This window comes from Nematostella vectensis, chromosome 8 (assembly GCF_932526225.1).
Source record: "Nematostella vectensis chromosome 8, jaNemVect1.1, whole genome shotgun sequence".
NCBI classification, from domain to species: domain Eukaryota; kingdom Metazoa; phylum Cnidaria; class Anthozoa; order Actiniaria; family Edwardsiidae; genus Nematostella; species Nematostella vectensis.
Genome location: NC_064041.1, coordinates 15239281 through 15261341, shown reverse-complemented (window position 1 = coordinate 15261341; position 22061 = coordinate 15239281). Strand labels below are relative to the sequence as shown.

General features: G+C 41.4%; 3 protein-coding genes across 3 annotated transcripts; 2 read left to right on the top strand and 1 right to left on the bottom strand.

Annotated features, from left to right (window-relative positions):
- Positions 1 to 151: 151 nt before the first annotated feature.
- LOC116613880 (zinc finger MYND domain-containing protein 19) lies at positions 152 to 15855 on the top strand. Its single transcript, XM_032374393.2, has 10 exons — positions 152 to 306; positions 946 to 1005; positions 1157 to 1260; positions 2299 to 2363; positions 6465 to 6540; positions 8119 to 8200; positions 8714 to 8777; positions 9120 to 9178; positions 9656 to 9721; positions 15027 to 15855. Exons 1-10 carry the CDS (start codon positions 253 to 255, stop codon positions 15102 to 15104), a joined length of 708 nt encoding a protein of 235 aa, XP_032230284.1. The 5' UTR covers positions 152 to 252; the 3' UTR covers positions 15105 to 15855.
- A 281-nt stretch (positions 15856 to 16136) lies between these two features.
- Positions 16137 to 17740, bottom strand: LOC5506013 (NF-kappa-B inhibitor-like protein 1). The gene has a single exon (XM_032374391.2). The coding sequence runs from the start codon at positions 17638 to 17640 to the stop codon at positions 16543 to 16545; it is 1098 nt and encodes a 365-aa protein (XP_032230282.1). The 5' UTR covers positions 17641 to 17740; the 3' UTR covers positions 16137 to 16542.
- A 216-nt stretch (positions 17741 to 17956) lies between these two features.
- LOC5506017 (endothelial differentiation-related factor 1) lies at positions 17957 to 20327 on the top strand. Its single transcript, XM_001626691.3, has 6 exons — positions 17957 to 18118; positions 18272 to 18323; positions 18772 to 18849; positions 18936 to 19018; positions 19533 to 19626; positions 20114 to 20327. Exons 1-6 carry the CDS (start codon positions 18041 to 18043, stop codon positions 20170 to 20172), a joined length of 444 nt encoding a protein of 147 aa, XP_001626741.1. The 5' UTR covers positions 17957 to 18040; the 3' UTR covers positions 20173 to 20327.
- Positions 20328 to 22061: the final 1734 nt, after the last annotated feature.

The window sequence follows — 22061 nt, the reverse complement described above, 5'->3', positions numbered from 1 at the left end:
TTAACCACTTTCTGGTATCTCATAGAATATGTCAGCGCTTTTCGAATCATCAACATCTGATCATCACCGGTGTATTATAGTATGTGTTACTTCCGATTGACAACTCACGTGGTTTCTAAGCTACACCGCTGCCTATGATGTGCCGGCGGCTCATGAATCCCCGTAAACATCTCGAAAAGAGAGAACTAGAAATTTGTGCGAATTTTCATCATTTTTATGTGTCTTCAAGGCGGTATTCCATAGTTTTCGGGAATGGAGAGTGGCCTGAAGCTTGGTATCGTTTATATTGGAAAAGCAGGTGGAAAGGTAGGATTTGAACAAGTTTTTTATCAGCTTTCTCCGTGCGACGCTGTTTTGAGGGCCGGGTTCGTGCGCGCAAACTCACAGAAAATGCTTTTCCATAAGAACAACTGCGCAAATTTGACCACTTTCCTTACGGAGAACAATCGCTAGCATTAACACATATACCCTTTACTAGAATATATCTTATAACGTAGGATGATTTTATTTTTGTGTGTTTGGGTTTCCAAGCGGTATAAAGGCTTTATTGAGGTGAATATGTTGATTATTTTGCTATTAACAGCTGTTATGAACCATCTTACAACTTTGTTGACGGTTTTTTTTAGCAGAATAAGTGGCTTATCATGGTAACTATTTATAGGCTGTCTGTATGAGCTTAGTTTGCCGCAAAAGAGATCCGTGAAATCCTAACCTCAAGCCTTTCCTCGGCCTGTATAAACGACTGACCCTGGGAGGGGTAAGGCACTGTTTGTCACCTTAGTTTTCTAGAAGGAACAGCGAATAAAACTGTTACAAAGTCTTAATTATTTTATTTTTTTTTTATGTTATTTAAAGCCAAGGTTTGCTGTTGTTGACATCTGATAATGTTTTATATATAATAAAATATCGATCAGATAAAAATATTTTTGTTATTTGTTTTTTCAGCATAAGTATTGTCTTATCGATGAAAAAGACATCCCTTTGGTTAAAAGATTTAGATTTGAGGTGAGTCTTGGTTGGTTTTATAATAATGTGCACGGTATGCTCAAGCTGCCAGAAAGAAATAATACAGAGGATATCACTGTAATAACACTATGATCTGTAATCAAAGTATTTGCTTTAATCATTTTTGCTATTATTTATTTTCTACCTCAAGGCCAAGGTTGACATTGACCGTGATGGTAATGGTGCAAGAATTTATGCTTATGCCTTTGACATAACTAAGGATAAATCAGGGTGCTACTTCCATGATTACATTTGGTGAGTTTTATTAAGACCCCATAAGTATTTTTATATAAAAAAGAAGTAAGAGCTCCCTTTTGTGGAATTTTCTTTGCTTTTACTAAAATATTCAATTACTGTTTATGCTAGTTTATCACCCTTAAGGTGTAAAAAAAGAAGCAAGAGCTCCCTTCAAATAAGCTTCCCCCCACTTCCTCCTAACAATGCAGGGATGACGCAACGCAAGGTTTTTAAGACTTATAAGTTCCTCTTTTTTGCTATTTCATAAAGAAAATTGTTTACTGGACTATGTGTTGGGGTTGTTCTTGTTTAGTAAATCAATTGGTATTGATAATTGATAATGTTTTAATTTTTTTAATTTTTAATACTTTCAAAGACATTACAATTAATCAGAAACCAAAATAATTTATGCTATACAATCTACAGCTTGTCTATACTTTATTATACTTTATCTAGTCAGGCAAGCAGGCAAGACACCTGACAACTTTATTTTTTTGGCAGTGTCAGCTGTTTTAATTTCTAATTGTGTTTTAAGATATATTAAATATGTTTTAAAATAAATATTTTTGTTTTTCTTGTACTCCATTAATGTAGCGTTTTACAAAGAGCAGGCATAGATTTGGTATATTCTGCTCTATATATTATTCTTGTGTGTGAGTTCATTGATATCATCTATTACTTAACAGCTTGCTCTGTGTATATTTTGATCTGTGAGTTCATTGATATCATCTATTACTAAACATTTTGCTCTGTGTATATTATTTTTGTGTGTGAGTTCATTTACATCATCTATTTCTAAACAGCTTCCTCTGTGTATATTTTGATGTGTGAGTTCATTGATATCATCTATTACTAAACATTTTGCTTTGTGTATATTATTCTTGTGTGTGAGTTCAATGATATTATCTATATCTAAATATCTTGCTCTGTGTATATTTTGATGTGTGAGTTCATTGATATAATCTATTACTAAACATCTTGCTTTGTGTATATTTTGATGTGTGAGTTTATTGATACTATATGTTACTAAACATCTTGCTCTGTGTATATTTTCAGGGAGAGGCATTGTGGTGGAATTGCACCAGGTTTTAAGGTTTTTCACAAGAATGGTGTTACTGTAGGTAAGTATTAAAGACCTATCTTAATGCCATATCTACAGGAACCAAGTCATAGTGCACCATAGTGCGCGGGAGCAGTGCGCCATAGTTCACGGATCAAGTTCGCCATAGTGCACAGGCCCAAGTGCACCATAGTAGGCGGACCAAGTGTGCCATAGTGCATGGGACCAAGTGCGCCATAGTGCATGGGACCAAGTGCGCCATAGTGTGCATGGGACCAAGTGTGCCATAGTGCATGGGACCAAGTGCGCCATAGTGCATGGGACCAAGTGCGCCATAGTGCATGGGACCAAGTGCGCCATAGTGCATGGGACCAAGTGCGCCATAGTGCATGGGACCAAGTGCGCCATAGTGCATGGGACCAAGTGCACCATAGTGCATGGGACCAAGTGCGCCATAGTGCATGGGACCAAGTGCGCCATAGTGTGCTGGACCAAGTGCGCCATAGTGCATGGGACCAAGTGCGCCATAGTGTGCTGGACCAAGTGCGCCATAGTGTGCTGGACCAAGTGCGCCATAGTGCATGGGACCAAGTGCGCCATAGTGCATGGGACCAAGTGCGCCATTGTGTGCTGGACCAAGTGCACCATAGTGCATGGGACCAAGTGCGCCATAGTGCATGGGACCAAGTGCACCATAGTGCATGGGACCAAGTGCGCCATAGTGCATGGGACCAAGTGCGCCATAGTGCATGGGACCAAGTGCGCCATAGTGTGCGGGACCAAGTGCGCCATAGTGCATGGGACCAAGTGCGCCATAGTGCATGGGACCAAGTGCGCCATAGTGCATGGGATCAAGTGCGCCATAGTGCATGGGACCAAGTGCGCCATAGTGCATGGGACCAAGTGCGCCATAGTGCATGGGACCAAGTGCGCCATAGTGCATGGGACCAAGTGCGCCATAGTGCATGGGACCAAGTGCGCCATAGTGCATGGGACCAAGTGCGCCATAGTGCATGGGACCAAGTGCGCCATAGTGCATGGGACCAAGTGCGCCATAGTGCATGGGACCAAGTGCGCCATAGTGCATGGGACCAAGGGCGCCATAGTGCATGGGACCAAGTGCGCCATAGTGCATGGGACCAAGTGCGCCATAGTGCATGGGACCAAGTGCGCCATAGTGCATGGGACCAAGTGCGCCATAGTGCATGGGACCAAGTGCGCCATAGTGCATGGGACCAAGTGCGCCATAGTGCATGGGACCAAGTGCGCCATAGTGCATGGGACCAAGGGCGCCATAGTGCATGGGACCAAGGGCGCCATAGTGCATGGGACCAAGTGCGCCATAGTGCATGGGACCAAGTGCGCCATAGTGCATGGGACCAAGTGCGCCATAGTGCATGGGACCAAGTGCGCCATAGTGTGCTGGACCAAGTGCGCCATAGTGCATGGGACCAAGTGCGCCATAGTGCATGGGACCAAGTGCGCCATAGTGCATGGGACCAAGTGCGCCATAGTGCATGGGACCAAGTGCGCCATAGTGCATGGGACCAAGTGCGCCATAGTGTGCTGGACCAAGTGCGCCATAGTGCATGGGACCAAGTGCGCCATAGTGCATGGGACCAAGTGCGCCATAGTGCATGGGACCAAGTGCGCCATAGTGCATGGGACCAAGTGCGCCATAGTGCATGGGACCAAGTGCGCCATAGTGCATGGGACCAAGTGCGCCATAGTGCATGGGACCAAGTGCGCCATAGTGCATGGGACCAAGTGCGCCATAGTGCATGGGACCAAGTACGCCATAGTGCATGGGACCAAGTGCGCCATAGTGCATGGGACCAAGTGCGCCATAGTGTGCTGGACCAAGTGCGCCATAGTGCATGGGACCAAGTGCACCATAGTGCATGGGACCAAGTGCGCCATAGTGCATGGGACCAAGTGCGCCATAGTGCATGGGACCAAGTGCGCCATAGTGCATGGGACCAAGTGCGCCATAGTGCATGGGACCAAGTGCGCCATAGTGCATGGGACCAAGTGCGCCATAGTGCATGGGACCAAGTGCGCCATAGTGTGCTGGACCAAGTGCGCCATAGTGCATGGGACCAAGTGCGCCATAGTGCATGGGACCAAGTGCGCCATAGTGCATGGGACCAAGTGCGCCATAGTGCATGGGACCAAGTGCGCCATAGTGCATGGGACCAAGTGCGCCATAGTGCATGGGACCAAGTGCGCCATAGTGCATGGGACCAAGTGCGCCATAGTGTGCTGGACCAAGTGCGCCATAGTGCATGGGACCAAGTGCACCATAGTGCATGGGACCAAGTGCGTCATAGTGCATGGGACCAAGTGCGCCATAGTGCATGGGACCAAGTGCGCCATAGTGCATGGGACCAAGTGCGCCATAGTGCATGGGACCAAGTGCGCCATAGTGCATGGGACCAAGTGCGCCATAGTGCATGGGACCAAGTGCGCCATAGTGCATGGGACCAAGTGCGCCATAGTGCATGGGACCAAGTGCACCATAGTGCATGGGACCCAGTGCGCCATAGTGTGCTGGACCAAGTGCGCCATAGTGCATGGGACCAAGTGCGCCATAGTGTGCGGGACCAAGTGCGCCATAGTGCATGGGACCAAGTGCACCATAGTGCATGGGACCAAGTGCGCCATAGTGCATGGGACCAAGTGCACCATAGTGCATGGGACCAAGTGCGCCATAGTGCATGGGACCAAGTGCGCCATAGTGCATGGGACCAAGTGCGCCATAGTGCATGGGACCAAGTGCGCCATAGTGTGCTGGACCAAGTGCGCCATAGTGCATGGGACCAAGTGCGCCATAGTGCATGGGACCAAGTGCGCCATAGTGCATGGGACCCAGTGCGCCATAGTGTGCTGGACCAAGTGCGCCATAGTGCATGGGACCAAGTGCGCCATAGTGTGCGGGACCAAGTGCGCCATAGTGCATGGGACCAAGTGCGCCATAGTGCATGGGACCAAGTGCGCCATAGTGTGCGGGACCAAGTGCGCCATAGTGCATGGGACCAAGTGCGCCATAGTGCATGGGACCAAGTGCGCCATAGTGCATGGGACCAAGTGCGCCATAGTGCATGGGACCAAGTGCGCCATAGTGCATGGGACCAAGTGCGCCATAGTGCATGGGACCAAGTGCGCCATAGTGCATGGGACCAAGTGCGCCATAGTGCATGGGACCAAGTGCGCCATAGTGCATGGGACCAAGTGCGCCATAGTGCATGGGACCAAGTGCGCCATAGTGCATGGGACCCAGTGCGCCATAGTGTGTTGGACCAAGTGCGCCATAGTGCATGGGACCAAGTGCGCCATAGTGCATGGGACCAAGTGCGCCATAGTGTGCTGGACCAAGTGCGCCATAGTGTGCTGGACCAAGTGCGCCATAGTGCATGGGACCAAGTGCGCCATAGTGCATGGGACCAAGGGCGCCATAGTGCATGGGACCAAGTGCGCCATAGTGCATGGGACCAAGTGCGCCTGAATAAGTTATCTGTCGGATAGGCACTAACCGCCAGATAAAATCCCTATCCAGAGGATAGTTTTCCGGGGGGTAAAATAGTGTTGCACAAAGCGTGGATAGATGCTGGATAACTATCCGCTGTATAGCCATCATTTGCCACTAAATGGCTTCCCGTTTCAATAGTAAATATGCAAAGCGCGCACTGCTTTTCCTTCAAACAAAATGGAGGCGATAGCAAGAGCTTCAAAAAGTGCCAGAAACCAATCGGTTTTTCGAGGCAAAATACAGTTTAGCTTCTTCCTGTCTTAGATTTTATCTGACCTCTATCATCGGGATAACTTTAACCGCTGGATAACTTTAATTCGGGCTTTGTGCAACCGAATCACGCCACTCGGATACGTTTTATCCGCTGGATAGGGATTTAACCAGTGGATAAGACTTATCCAATCTTTGTGCAACTGGCCCCTGGCTTCAGTAGTATGGTCCAGTTAAACAAAGTCATTAGATATATTTATTAATATTACATTTTGAGAGAGTTTTACATTGCAAAGAATTAGTTGTTTCTGAGCAAATCAAACAATGAGAGTATGCATCTAGAGTGTATGATAAAAATTACTGTTTGAGTTTTAACTTATTTTACTTGTAAACATTGCTTCTTTTGATTTAATTGTTTTGCAGATAATAGACTTTGTAATTTGTTTGTGATGCCATATGATAGCAAATTTAGAGGGTGCCAACATCAGAAATCTGGATGGTGAGAAAAACGATAAGCACTGTCTAACCTCTCACTGCCTTAACCTCCTGCAACCTTAAGCCCCAGAAAATCATAGATCAGTATAAGCTTTCCTCTACATTTTCGATTACCGGTACAGTATATTAATGCTTCTTAGGGTAAGGGAGGGGGCGGGGTATGATAGCAAAGGGTATTACTTTAACACATTGACCCCTCAACCGGCCTGTACTGGCTTTGAGAAGTACCCACAACCCAAAAAATTCATAACTGCAAAATAAACACAACAAGATGAATATACTGAGGCATCAGTCTAAGAAATATATGGTCTTGAAAATATGCATCCAACCAAGATGTTGGCAACTAATAATAGCGCAGGTTCTTTGACAAATTTCAAAGCGAACAAGGAAAGAAAAGCAGAATCACCCCTCTCAATAAAACGCTCAAAATACCACACAAGGGAGAGAGATCAGCAAACACAGTTCAAGAAACAAATAGGTACCTTTATTCTGATCCTCCAGGTTCATTTCCATGGCCTCAAAACACAATGTCCACTCCTTGAAGGCTTGTAAAACCACGAAGATGCCTTTACGGATTGCAAAGCATTCTGGGAGATCAAGGGAAAAATCACGAGGGGAGGGCCAGTCAACACTTCTCTCCCCAAAGTCAGATGGTTTTTTATATGTCTTTTCACCCCGAAGCCAAACAAATCAATTCCAGGTCATACAGACCCAGAATAGCAGTGTAAACAATTTTGGAATCAATTTGGTTTCAGAAAAGACAGCATTTAGGAGAGCTGTGGTGATTCATTAGAAAATTATTTTCTCATCCAGGCAAAGCTAAACAAGAAAAAGTCGTCATGAATCCACCTTTGCTTGCAAATATCCATAAGCAAAGCACTCAATTATGCCCCAATAGACTTCAAGATGTCCTAAGACACTCTCCTAAAATGCTCATAGCTGTATTTTTGATGAAAAATACAAGTAACCATCAACTTGTGCTCACTTCAGCACAACGACGAGGGATTAAAAGTGGGGACCACAAAGCACTGTTGGAAAGCTTGGATACCACTGACTAGGTGTAGCTGTGTTTGACTTTGACGGGCTGTATAAAACTCAGAATAGGGGGGAGGTATCGTTTTCAGTCTGTTTTTTGTAAATTCAGCTAAAAAATAGCCAGGAGTCAATGGGTTAATAGGGGGAGGGGTGGCTTGATAAAGCTTTTACAGTAATCTTCGTACTGCTGCATTTTATTCTCTTTCCCTACGCTCAGGCGAATAGAAAATATTTCTATATATAAACAAGGACAACAAGGGTTGAGGGATATCACACATAGGTCAGCATCGTTTAATTCTTATATATGAGCTTCTAATACATACAGTGTGTATACTGACAGGCAGAAATACAATCATCAGAAAACAAAAAAGAAAAAATTTTACCCGGTAACAAGAAGTGTGCGAAGTCAAGTAGCTTGAATACATTACGGTAAAACATTTAAGCCTTTGAGTGTCCCCAAAGGGATTGTTGATATGAAGTTATTTCAACTAGAAATTCCAATTCCTTGGGTGCCTCTCTCACCATGTGCCTGATAATGTGTTTTTAGTGGTGCTAATGAGCCTAGCGACGACCAGAATCTGTACTGGACAGCAGTATCCAGATTACCAGCGTTTGAGGCACAGGATGAGGTGTGTTTATCAACTCTGTTTATTAAAGGGTTTCTGTCAGCCACCATTTTGTCATGCCAGTATAAGGCTGCATTTTCCTGCACGGCCAAGACATGGATCTTCAGCCTTTCTCTGTTCTGGAACTCTTTTTTTACAGGATAGGAGCATCCAATTCCGTCAGCATTTAGGGAAGTTATTGGGATTTTTTAAAATTAAATTTGGTTAATAGAGCAGTTTTTATTTTAGGGTGGTTGTTTTGAGATTTGTCTTGCAATATTGGTTGATAAGTAATAAAAAGGTGCTGGTTACAAGCCCTTTAACAATGATTACTCTTATTTCTACACACTAACAAGCTTTGTGCTTATAAAAAAATTTGTATTCATTATTGTTCAATCATAATTATAAGCATAAGAATATATTTTGCATGTATGTTATCATATAATAGCTGCTTCTAGTAGGGTTGAGAATCCTCTTACTAGATAAGTGTGTCTTAGATCACTGATAGGTTGAATATTGATTAAATTGTTTTTCCAGCATTATATCAATGCAAACTTCAATAAATTCTACAATGCCAATGGGGAATTGATAAAGGAAGAAGGTAGGTGGTTGTTTAATACAATTTATTTTACAACTTAAGTGCCTTTCTCTTCCTTGAAGAATTCCTTGATTTGCCCACTGATATGAACTTATGATCTATTGCTGGAATGTATTTAATAGAATAATAATGAAAAAAATCAAATCTGGGGCTTTGGGAACCAAAGAAATCTTGCAGAGAAGACCACCAAAAGTGCACCAAATCTTTCAAAAACTTAAAAAGTCCTTGAGTATAATTAACCTTACATGACACTCATCCTCCTTTCTGTATGGAATTTTCCCTCCAGCTGCGAGAAATGATTAATACCCCTTTCCCACCTCCTGAAAATTTGTTATCCATCTGCAGATGATTCTTCATCATTCTATGAATGCCACTTTGCTCCTTGCACAAGAATGGAGAGTGAGGTGAGATGAAACCTTAGTCTTACGCCAAACATGACACTACACTTAGGTACACTATCATGTCATAAAAAGTTCTTTTGGTGACTACACATTTTCAGATGCTGCACCTAGGTTGTTGAGCAATTTTCCCAATGAAATAAAGCACAATAGATTGATCTCTAGTTTTGAAAACAAGACAATTTTAAAATACATGTTTATTTAAAGAAGTGTTTATTTTCATTTCTCTTTATCTTATAATATTTATAGTATTATTAGTTTTGTCACAGTCTTTAATTAATTAATTAATTATAATATTTGCAGTTTTTTGTCACACTTAACCATTTTTTAAAATAGCTTTGAAATATGTTATTTTTATACTTGATGTAATTGGCAGTTGTAATTTTTATATTGATAATTTCACAATAGAAGTGCTTTAATTTGTTTTATTAATAATTATTATAGAGAAATATCTTCATTACATTAATTGTTTGTTGTTTTAAGCTCCAAGAGTTTAGTATTTGTGGCAGATGTCAACAAGTGAGATACTGTGGAATACTATGCCAACAGGTATGTTAAAGTGATACATTTATCATACACAGGGGCGTAGCCAGGGGGTGGCCTAGCCCCCCCCCTTTTACCAGCCAAAAATACAGTAAATGTATGAGACATCTAAAATACAGGAGAAAATGCCTTGAAAGTCCCTTTTGGGCCCCCTCCTGTTAAAAATCCTGGCTACGGCACTGGTACATATTCCCCACCCCCAAAGCCAGACAACATGCTGTATCTCGATGATTGAATAATCAACAGCAGCTAAATTAATCAAAACAAAACAAACTTACGTCGATTAGGGCCTTGATAACAATCAATCTGTCCATCAACAAAAGCATTTGTCTTGTGGGTCACATGACCCAGTAATAGAGTGGGAACTGGGCCCCACAACAATCTTACTAAATGAGTTCTAAAACATGAGGTGGCAGCTACGTGATTATTATTGAGTTAAAAGATACATCACTATCCCACATGCAACATTAAAAGTGCTTTACAAAAAAACTTGGTTCTAGTGTGTTGAGCTCGCCCTTTCTATGATGCTTGGTTCTAGTGGGTAGAGCTCACCCTGTCTAAAATGCTTGGTTCTAGTGGGGTTGGCTCGCCCTGTCTATAATGCTTGGTTCTAGTGGGTTGAGCTTGCCATGTCTATGATGATTGGTTCTAGTGGGTTGAGCTCGCCCTGTCAATGATGCTTGGTTCTAGTGGGTTGAGCTCACCCTGTCTTTAATGCTTGGTTCTAGTGGGTTGAGCTCGCCCTGTCTATGATGCTTGGTTCTAGTGGGTCGAGTTCGCCCTGTCTATGATGCTTGGTTCTAGTGGGTTGAGCTCACCCTGTCTATGATGCTTGGTTCTAGTGGGTTGAGCTTATCATGTCTATGATGCTTGGTTCTAGTGGGTTGAGCTCGCCCTGTCTATGATGCTTGGTTCTAGTTGGTTGAGCTTGTCATGTCTATGATGTTTGGTTCTAGTGGGTTGAGCTTGTCATGTCTATGATGCTTGGTTCTAGTGGGTTGAGCTCGCCCTGTCTATGATGCTTGGTTCTAGTAGGTTGAGCTTGCCATGTATATGATGCTTGGTTCTAGTGGGTTGAGCTTGCCATGTCTTTGATGCTTGGTTCTAGTGGGTTGAGCTCGCCCTGTCTATGATGCTTGGTTCTAGTGGGTTGAGCTTGTCATGTCTATGATGCTTGGTTCTAGTGGGTTGAGCTCGCCTTGTCTATGATGCTTGGTTCTAGTAGGTTGAGCTTGCCCTGTCTATGATGCTTGGTTCTAGTGGGTTGAGCTTGCCCTGTCTATGATGCTTGGTTCTAGTGGGTTGAGCTCGCCCTGTCTATGATGCTTGGTTCTAGTGGGTTGAGCTTGCCCTGTCTACGATGCTTGGTTCTAGTGGGTTGAGCTTGCCCTGTCTATGATGCTTGGTTCTAGTGGGTTGAGCTTGCCCTGTCTATGATGCTTGGTTCGAGTGGGTTGAGCTCGCCCTGTCTACGATGCTTGGTTCTAGTGGGTGGGCTCGCCCTGTCTATGATGCTTGGTTCTAGTAGGTTGAGCTTGCCCTGTCTATGATGCTTGGTTCTAGTAGGTTGAGCTTGCCCTGTCTATGATGCTTGGTTCTAGTGGGTTGAGCTCACCCTGTCTATGATGCTTGGTTCTAGTAGGTTGAGCTTGCCCTGTCTATGATGCTTGGTTCTAGTTGGTTGAGCTCGCCCTGTCTATGATGCTTGGTTCTAGTAGGTTGAGCTCGCCCTGTCTATGATGCTTGGTTCTAGTGGGTTGAGCTTGCCCTGTCTATGATGCTTGGTTCTAGTGGGTTGAGCTTGTCATGTCTATGATGCTTGGTTCTAGTGGGTTGAGCTCACCCTGTCTATGATGCTTGGTTCTAGTGGGTTGAGCTCGCCCTGTCTATGATGCTTGGTTCTAGTGGGTTGTGCTTACCCTGTCTATGATGCTTGGTTCTAGTTGGTTGAGCTTGTCATGTCTATGATGCTTGGTTCTAGTGGGTTGAGCTTGTCATGTCTATGATGCTTGGTTCTAGTTGGTTGAGCTTGTCATGTCTATGATGCTTGGTTCTAGTAGGTTGAGCTTGCCCTGTCTATGATGCTTGGTTCTAGTAGGTTGAGCTTGCCCTGTCTATGATGCTTGGTTCTAGTTGGTTGAGCTTGTCATGTCTATGATGCTTGGTTCTAGTTGGTTGAGCTTGTCATGTCTATGATGCTTGGTTCTAGTTGGTTGAGCTTGTCATGTCTATGATGCTTGGTTCTAGTTGGTTGAGCTTGTCATGTCTATGATGCTTGGTTCTAGTAGGTTGAGCTTGTCAATGTCTATGATGCTTGGTTCTAGTGGGTTGAGCTCACCCTGTCTATGATGCTTGGTTCTAGTAGGTTGAGCTTGTCAATGTCTATGATGCTTGGTTCTAGTGGGTTGAGCTCACCCTGTCTATGATGCTTGGTTCTAGTAGGTTGAGCTCGCCCTGTCTATGATGCTTGGTTCTAGTGGGTTGAGCTTGCCCTGTCTATGATGCTTGGTTCTAGTGGGTTGAGCTTGTCATGTCTATGATGCTTGGTTCTAGTGGGTTGAGCTCGCCCTGTCTATGATGCTTGGTTCTAGTGGGTTGTGCTTACCCTGTCTATGATGCTTGGTTCTAGTTGGTTGAGCTTGTCATGTCTATGATGCTTGGTTCTAGTGGGTTGAGCTTGTCATGTCTATGATGCTTGGTTCTAGTTGGTTGAGCTTGTCATGTCTATGATGCTTGGTTCTAGTAGGTTGAGCTTGCCCTGTCTATGATGCTTGGTTCTAGTTGGTTGAGCTTGTCATGTCTATGATGCTTGGTTCTAGTGGGTTGAGCTTGCCATGTCTATGATGCTTGGTTCTAGTGGGTTGAGCTTGCCCTGTCTATGATGCTTGGTTCTAGTGGGTTGAGCTTGCCCTGTCTATGATGCTTGGTTCTAGTGGGTTGAGCTTGTCATGTCTATGATGCTTGGTTCTAGTGGGTTGAGCTCGCCCTGTCTATGATGCTTGGTTCTAGTGGGTTGTGCTTACCCTGTCTATGATGCTTGGTTCTAGTTGGTTGAGCTTGTCATGTCTATGATGCTTGGTTCTAGTGGGTTGAGCTTGTCATGTCTATGATGCTTGGTTCTAGTTGGTTGAGCTTGTCATGTCTATGATGCTTGGTTCTAGTAGGTTGAGCTTGCCCTGTCTATGATGCTTGGTTCTAGTTGGTTGAGCTTGTCATGTCTATAATAATAATAATAATAATAATAATAATAATAATAATAATAATAATATAATAATAATAATAATAATAATAATAATAATAATAATAATAATAATAATAATAATAATCTTTATTGCCTTAGATAAATCAACATGTCTAAGTTTACAAAATGTAGGAGAAACCGATTATAAGTAAATGCGCTACATCAATTATATGTCACTATATTTAAAGACAAGCCTATTGACAAAAGTATTTTTGAATCGCTCTGAGTGAACCCTAGGATAAATCACATTTCTTTTTCTGAGGTTGTATTTTTGGTCTTTTTTCTTAGGCAGGATTTTGCTCAGAGGATATTCAGGTTGATCTAAGCGAGTACGATAAATCTTCTTATCTGCCTCCTCTAGAAGTTTACGGATGTTTACAATGTTTGAAATGTATTTCTATGATGTCTATGATGCTTGGTTCTAGTGGGTTGAGCTTGCCATGTCTATGATGCTTGGTTCTAGTGGGTTGAGCTCGCCCTGTCTATGATGCTTGGTTCTAGTGGGTCGAGCTCGCCCTGTCTATGATGCTTGGTTCTAGTGGGTTGAGCTTGCCATGTCTATGATGCTTGGTTCTAGTTGGTTGAGCTTGTCATGTCTATGATGCTTGGTTCTAGTGGGTTGAGCTTGTCATGTCTATGATGCTTGGTTCTAGTTGGTTGAGCTTGTCATGTCTATGATGCTTGGTTCTAGTAGGTTGAGCTTGCCCTGTCTATGATGCTTGGTTCTAGTTGGTTGAGCTTGTCATGTCTATGATGCTTGGTTCTAGTGGGTTGAGCTTGCCCTGTCTATGATGCTTGGTTCTAGTGGGTTGAGCTCGCCCTGTCTATAATGCTTGGTTCTAGTGGGTGGGCTCGCCCTGTCTATGATGCTTGGTTCTAGTGGGTGGGCTCGCCCTGTCTATGATGCTTGGTTCTAGTTGGTTGAGCTTGCCCTGTCTATAATGCTTGGTTCTAGTGGGTGGGCTCGCCCTGTCTATGATGGTTGGTTCTAGTAGGTTGAGCACACCCTGTCTATGATGCTTGGTTCTAGTTGGTTGAGCTCGCCCTGTCTATGATGCTTGGTTCTAGTGGGTTGAGCTCGCCCTGTCTATAATGCTTGGTTCTAGTGGGTTGAGCTCGCCCTGTCTATAATGCTTGGTTCTAGTGGGTTGAGCTCGCCCTGTCTATAATGCTTGGTTCTAGTAGGTTGAGCTCGCCCTGTCTATGATGCTTGGTTCTAGTGGGTTGAGCTCGCCCTGTCTATAATGCTTGGTTCTAGTGGGTGGGCTCGCCCTGTCTATGATGGTTGGTTCTAGTAGGTTGAGCTCTCCATGTCTATGATGCTTGGTTCTAGTAGGTTGAGCTCTCCCTGTCTATGATGCTTGGTTATAGTTGGTTGAGCTTGTATGTCTATGATGCTTGGTTCTAGTGGGTTGAGCTTGCCCTGTCTATGATGCTTTGCTTTGGCAGTCTGTTTGATGCTGTGTACTCAACCTGTGAATTTACAGCCTTATATAGTCTGTAAAACAAACCAAAATGGCTTCTCAGTATGCACTACAGTATTTGTGAATTTTTTCTGTAAACAACAACAGTGCATTGCATTGTTGCCAACCTTGTTGGTGTTAGCTCTGACTACATGCCTATTTGCCATGGTAAGAACAACCGCATCACTATCCCGTACACTACTTATAGTCCAACTCCACTCAACGTAGCATTATCCCCATAATTACCCTCCCGCCCTCACCTCTGCCACCAACCTCTACCCGTATCACAACCATTATCCCCCTTTTATGTCCCCCTTCTCCCCAGGTGCCATGGTACGAATACCCGCTTTTAACCTAAAACTTATTAGCCTTTTTGTTTTCCGGTCTATACCTCCCCTACCCACCACCTCCTTCATAATCTTCCCCTATACACAAAGGTAAGAACAACCGCATCACTATCCCGGACACTCCTTATAGGCCAACTCCACTTACTGTAGCATTTACCCATATGCCAGGCTACCCAGCCCTTTTGTATTATTTGTGGCTCAATCATTCATAGTTTTGTTATCTTATAATGTGGGCATTTCCTCTATTTTATATTTTCCAGCGAGACTGGCCGAGCCACAAGAAGTACTGCAAGGAGCGTGCCCGCCAGCGTTTCCTTGAGAGCCCGCCAGATCGCTAGCTGCTATATTATATTTATAATGTACATATTATAGGATTCAAATAGCTCTTGTAAGAAGCTGTTTTATGTGAGAGTTGTGCTCATAACGGTGCTAAATGATGTTTCTACCATGCATTCTTATAACATGGCCATATTTTTATAATAATAGGCTAGCAATGTTCATTTAGTGAAACATCCCTCTCTACATCTTTTTCTTTTTTACTCGCCAATAACATATCCTATTTTTATGGTTTTGATGGATGTGCCTTCATTTTTGTCTCAGATACAAAACTTACAGTATTTTACAAAGGCAATGAATAAAAATGAAATATCAAGAAAAGCCACAGCCATGTGCTCACTTGAGCCCAAAACCAAATTTACTCAATTCCATACATTTCCTGCAAATCTGAAACTGCTATTGCTTTGTGTTCCCTTGATTGTATTACCAAGTCAGCAGTTTCAAAAGGTAACTTGTTCAGTGATTGCCCTTGGCTACCATCACAGTCCACTTGATGTATAGAAATTTGGAACAGTATATTTTTTTGTGGATGTTTGCATAAATTGTTTGGCAAGAGATTCTTTCCATATGAACACAACTTGTCCCCATGCTTTATAAGCATAAAAACTAACAGAAATCTACCATGGATGTGAATATAAAGCAAATCTGATCAATTTAGGCAATGTTTTCTGATTGTTTGCAAATAGGCTCAGCTTGGTAAAGACATGTTGTAGATAAGGCATAGTAAAGAGTAAATTTATGCTTTCTGTGTTATCTTTGCCTTTTCCATTTTCTGTTTTTGTTTTGGAGATGGGTAGCATTGTGTAATATGAAACATCATACAATTACTGGGTAATTATGGAGTCTGCTAGCCAGCTGTCATTCAGGGTTATTTGGAATTTTTTTCTTTTCAAATATTGGAAGTTCTGTGGCATAAAGCCAAACGTGTTCTTGGGTGAGGGAGATCACAAATTAAAGAAACCACTTTATAAGGGGGGTGAATATGGGTCATTGAATCCATCGATCTGCTGATTTTTCCTGAAAATCTGCCGATCTGCACAGGTTTGCTTTAATCCCAATCAACAACAAATGATAGACAAAAACATTTTTTGCGATTTTTTAAAGTGAAGAATCAGCAAGATCCCCAGATTATCAGAATCCAAAATCTGACCTTAAATTTTCAATAGATCTGTGATCCGTAAATGTTTTGAGAATCTGTCAATCTGTGTGCTGTTATGCCCTGATCCGTCAATCTGAACACCTATACCCCCTGCCCTTCATAGCACCACCAAACACCTTCATAATTGAGCTGGCTGTTTTCCACAGCAATGTTGATACTGTTACATAACACAGGGCTTTCCTCTTAATGCCCATCCTGTGGCTGTTTCTTTGGTTTCAAAGACATGTGGAGTACTGTATACTAAGCATTCACTCTAATTAAAAAAGAGAATCATCATTACACTATTTCCCACTCTCAATCATAGCATTAATTCCCTGAGATATTTCCACAACATATTCCACGACCTTATCTCTATCCCGCTCATCTAGCCTCTCACCACATCTCTGAAGAAAGCGATCGGGATGCCACCGAACTTGCTGTTCTCTTAGTCTTCTCTTTCTGTCTTGTTCATTGTACAAGAACTTTGTTAGCATCTTTAGCATTTCACTAGCAGTGCCTTCACATGGCCATGGAATGTCAGTAAAACATAGCTTATTATTAGATTTCTGGTTAAAAATTGCCTCACACTTTCTCTCATATTCAACTTTCAAACAAGCAATCCTAGCCTGTGACATCTTTTCAGAATTCTTCCTAATATATTCTTGGTGCTCTTGTTCTAATTGTCTAGTTCTTTCTCTGGCTATTTTTTCTCGTTCTTGAAAATCTGACTGCCTGTTTTTGTCTTCTGTTTTAGCTCTGTTTGCAAAATACTTTGCAGTCTTTTCTCTGAGGATTCTCTCAGCCCACTCATCATAGCTCTCTTGTCTGTTATTTGATGAGTGCTCATCCTCGATGAAGGCCTCATGATGACAGCAAACATCATCATACACCATCTCGTCAAACAACTTCTCTTTCCATCTTTTCTCTTCTTCCTTATCTTTCGATCTTTCCTCTTTTCTCCTTTCTTCCTCCTCCTCATAAAGTCTTCTATCTTCTTCTTTATAGTTTATTTCTTGTTTTAATCGCGCGAGCAGACCCGTTGGGGTTTCTCCATGGCAATTTGCAGTATCGACAATATCTCCATTTCGCATTAATGGTAAAATCAGACTATTCAGTACACCTCTGTCTAATACTTGCAGACCATAAATCAAAGCAAGATGTACTGGGGTATTTGAATCCTCATCTAAAGCCCACAAAGAAGCGCCACTCTTTAATAAAACCCGAGCTATTGCGTCTTCTCCTAGATAACAGGCTACATGTAATGGTGTCCTTTTCCTCTTGTCAAGAAACTCGTCAAGAAAAATGCCTTTCCCTTTGTCCTTTTTTAAAAGTGAGCGAAGTCGTTTTTGTCTTCCTTCTCGCACGTAGCGGAAAACTTTTTCTTGGATGGATTTCGGCATTGTAGAAAGCTGAAAACGCTTACAAGACGAATATACGCTTTAGTGTCAACTCGTCCGCCATTTTGCCATGTTGTTTCTCCTTTCGAAAGGCATGCCGGGTAAACGGTGGTCCTGTTTTTTATTCACCACAGAAAGGGAAAACAAACTAGAAAAGGGATGCAACATTATGATTATCGTGAAATCAATCTTTATTTCTATTGCATGCTTTTAGATATTTCCAATGTCTCTTCAAGGAAATAATATATAAAAGTGAGAATGATGGTCTACCTGTGTGTTGAGCCCGCGGTTTTCCAAAATCGAAGTTATTATAGCGCATGCTCAATTTAACAGATCGTTCAAAATAGCTCACTAGCCCAAACGTGCTAATTTACGTGAAAATTTATCTATTTCTCGCTCAACAATGGCAGAATCTGACTGGGACTCCGTAACATACTTAAAGAAAAGGGCGCCAAGGGCCGCTGAAATGCGTTCAAAACAGGTAATACCAAGAATTTATTGTCTTTAGCGGAAGAATTCAAGAACCGTTTATTTTTGTATCGGTTTAGTGTGCACCCGTTTGTTTTGTATCGACTTTAGGTTTGCTTTGTTCAATTTTTATTTGCGATCTCGCTCATGATATGTTGGATTTTAGGCAGTAGCCAGTGCTCAGAGACACGGAGAGGGTATTGACACATCCATAAAATGTGAGTGTTTCGTGATTTTTGCAACTAAACTTAAGTTTACTTGTACATTGCCTGTTAATTACATCAGCATTATTCTTTTTAAATATCGTCATCATTACACCACAATCATTACGGTCATCAATGAAATAATGTCGTCATCATCAACGTTATCATATTCATCATAATTTTGAAAACAAAAGTCATCATAATTTTGAATAAATTTACCCACCATTATCATATCATTGCTACCAACATCATCAATAGAGTGGTTTTCAAGAAACAGTGAAATACTATTTAGTCTCTTTAGTACTAATACACTGTAATGTATTTGTTATCTTTTGTTCTGGCTTGACTATTACACTTTAACAATTACATCTTGTTGCACAGGATTTTGAAAACCACTCTATCATGATTTGTAAACAAAATGATTTTATTATTAACGAAATCATCCTCATGATGTTGATGACAGATGGGGCAGGTGGAAACAAACAACATTCTACAAACAGAGATACAGCGAAGCTTGACCGCGAAACAGAAGAATTACATCGTAAGTTGGATTTTAATGCAATTATAAATGTTGTAATGAGTTGACTAAGAACAGACTATGCATTTACCCAATATGTTTTTATAAAGATGAGAAAGTCTCCCTTGACGTCGGCAAGCTTATACAGCAAGGAAGAGTGGAAAAAAAATTAACACAAAAGGAACTTGCAACAGTGAGTGTTTTTTTTTTTCTACACTGCTAATGTTGTATATCTAAACTGTTACCACATTCACAAGATTAAGGCTGACTGTTATCTTCCTGGAGGGGCTTGATATGCTCAGTATTTTTTTCCTTTCCAATTTCTTTTATAATTTTGTCCTTTTTTCAATTACAAATTTTTAGTTTTTAGTGTACAATGTATCCTGACTTTTGGCATCTCTCATGTGCCTATAAAAAACAATATAGGAAGTGCACCTTACTGCTATTATGTTTACCAGGACATGCACTCACCTTCAAGCAAGTTGGAACAATCTTTCTTAGTTTTACGACTCAATTTTAACATTATTTCCTTGGCCATTTGAGTTTAGATTATAACAAACATTACAACCTTCTTTTGATCACCTGGTAAGTTAGGGGTGTTTTCCCTATATTTAACTTACCCGAGAGTATTTATGGTTGCCTTGCATGAGCAGAAAAGTGCAAGAGTTAAAATCAGATTCCTGAATCTCGTTTTTTGTTTTTGGTAGAAAGTGAATGAAAAACCACATGTGATAATGGAGTATGAACAAGGCAAGGCGATACCTAACAACCAAGTCCTGGGGAAGATTGAAAGAGCTATCGGTGAGAGGATAAAGGATTTGGCACAAATGAAGTTTGTTGGGAAAAACAGTTTTAGCCCAAAAATAAAGGAATGGGACTCTGGTTTGATAATATAAGGCGCTTTTATTGGACAAATTAACTAAAAATAGAAAACTTAGAAAACTTCTTACTAAGAAAACACTTTACTTTTTGGGTGGTACACTCACACTCACTCTGGATTTTGGTGGAAAAATAACAACAACATATTCAGTCCTTTCAAATCAGTCAGAAAGTTCTATGTCAGAAAGGGCATATTTTCATTTGAAAGATTTAATTTTTTGTTACTATCTGGTGTGATGGCCAAAGCCATTTCTGTGTTTATTTTGGCCTGTATTTACCACTGACCTCCATTTATACATGCTACTTCTACCTTTACCGAAAAAAAAAAATATACATATAATATATATATACGACAGCTTTTGTTTGTTATAAAAATGTATTTATAGTGGATACCCATCTTTTATTATAGGCATCAAGCTACGTGGAAAAGATAAAGGGAAACCTATGGAGAGCAAGGGGAAAAAGTAACAGACAATGAAATGGTTTTTCTTCTGTCTAATTGAAGACTAAGCCAAAAACACACAGAATTGATGTGATAATGTTGTCAAGTCACGTATTGATGTATGTAATGTTTCTCTGTAATGCTTGTAAATGTTATTAATAAATATATCTTCTATGCGAAATCCCCTCATGAATAAAATTTGTGTCTCCGTATGCGCTAGGATCCTAAGGGACGAGCCACTTTGGCTAATATTAACCTAAATGAATTAGCCACACTTATGGGGAATTATCCACAACCGAGAAGCTGTAGCGACCAATTTATTAAAAATACCTTATTGGTCTCTTTAATTTCTCGACATTAAAGCCCCACGAAATCCTATACCTTAAAACTTTAATAGCCCAAAATTCAATACTCTTTCCGTTTTGTTTTCCCAAAATATGCTGATCCTTTTTAGCGAATTTAAGTTCCTGCGAAACATAGTAACAATATGGTTACCAATAGTAGCTGGAGATTGTAAAAAATTATCCTCTTCATGTATGCTATACCCAGAACTAGGAAAGGGGGCAAAACGAGAGAGAGTTTATTCTTTGGTGTTTTTCCAATTTGCGATTTTCATCAGTACATTATGTTGATGTATTAGAAATAAGATTTCGAGGTGAAAGATCGTGATTGAAAATTCACAAGTATATGAAACGAGCATTCGCCACCGTGGCAACATAGTTAGCAATGAAATTCACCACATGGGAAAGGAATTCTCATTTTGTGAGTGTGTACTTAATCTGTAGACTTCAGTACAATAAGCAGTTGCTTATAGAGTGGTTTCTAAAATCCTGGTAATAGTCAAGCCAGAACAAAGAAATTACAGTGTATTAGTACTAAAATAAACTAAAAGTATTTCACAGGTTTTTGAAAACCACTCTTAAAACTTATTTTCCTCCTGTTGGCAGTTTTTAAATGCTGTGTGACAGTTCCAAACCCTGTTATACTCAGTGAAAAATAAGCACACTTTGGGGTCGGAGTTTGGCGGGCATTCACCTCAAAGGAAATTGTATTTGGTCTTCAAAAAACTCCAAACAGTTTTATTTGCCATTGTGAAATGTATGGGCTCATCATGTGACAGACCTGACATAGTATTTCACCAACTGATACAGATACATATGGTCATAGGATTCCAGTGTTTCTGTGAATGATATACAATGAATTGCTCATTCTCAGATAGGGTGGAGGATATACAATGAATTGCTCATTCTCAGATAGGGTGGAGGATATACAATGAATTGCTCATTCTCAGATAGGGTGGAGGATATAAAATGAATTGCTCATTCTCAGATAGGGTGGAGGATATACAATGAATTGCTCATTCTCAGATAGGGTGGAAGATATACAATGAATTGCTCATTCTCAGATAGGGTGGAGGATATAAAATGAATTGCTTATTCTTAGATAGGGTGGAGGACATACAATGAATTGCTCATTCTCAGATAGGGTGGAGGATATAAAATGAATTGCTTATTCTTAGATAGGGTGGAGGATATAAAATGAATTGCTTATTCTTAGATAGGGTGGAGGATATAAAATGAATTGCTCATTCTCAGATAGGGTGGAGGATATACAATGAATTGCTCATTCTCAGATAGGGTGGAGGATATACAATGAATTGCTCATTCTCAGATAGGGTGGAGGATATACAATGAATTGCTCATTATCAGATAGGGTGGAAGATATACAATGAATTGCTCATTCTCAGATAGGGTGGAGGATATACAATGAATTGCTCATTCTCAGATAGGGTGGAGGATATACAATGAATTGCTTATTCTCAGATAGGGTGGAGGATATAAAATGAATTGCTTATTCTTAGATAGGGTGGAGGATATACAATGAATTGCTCATTCTCAGATAGGGTGGGGGATAT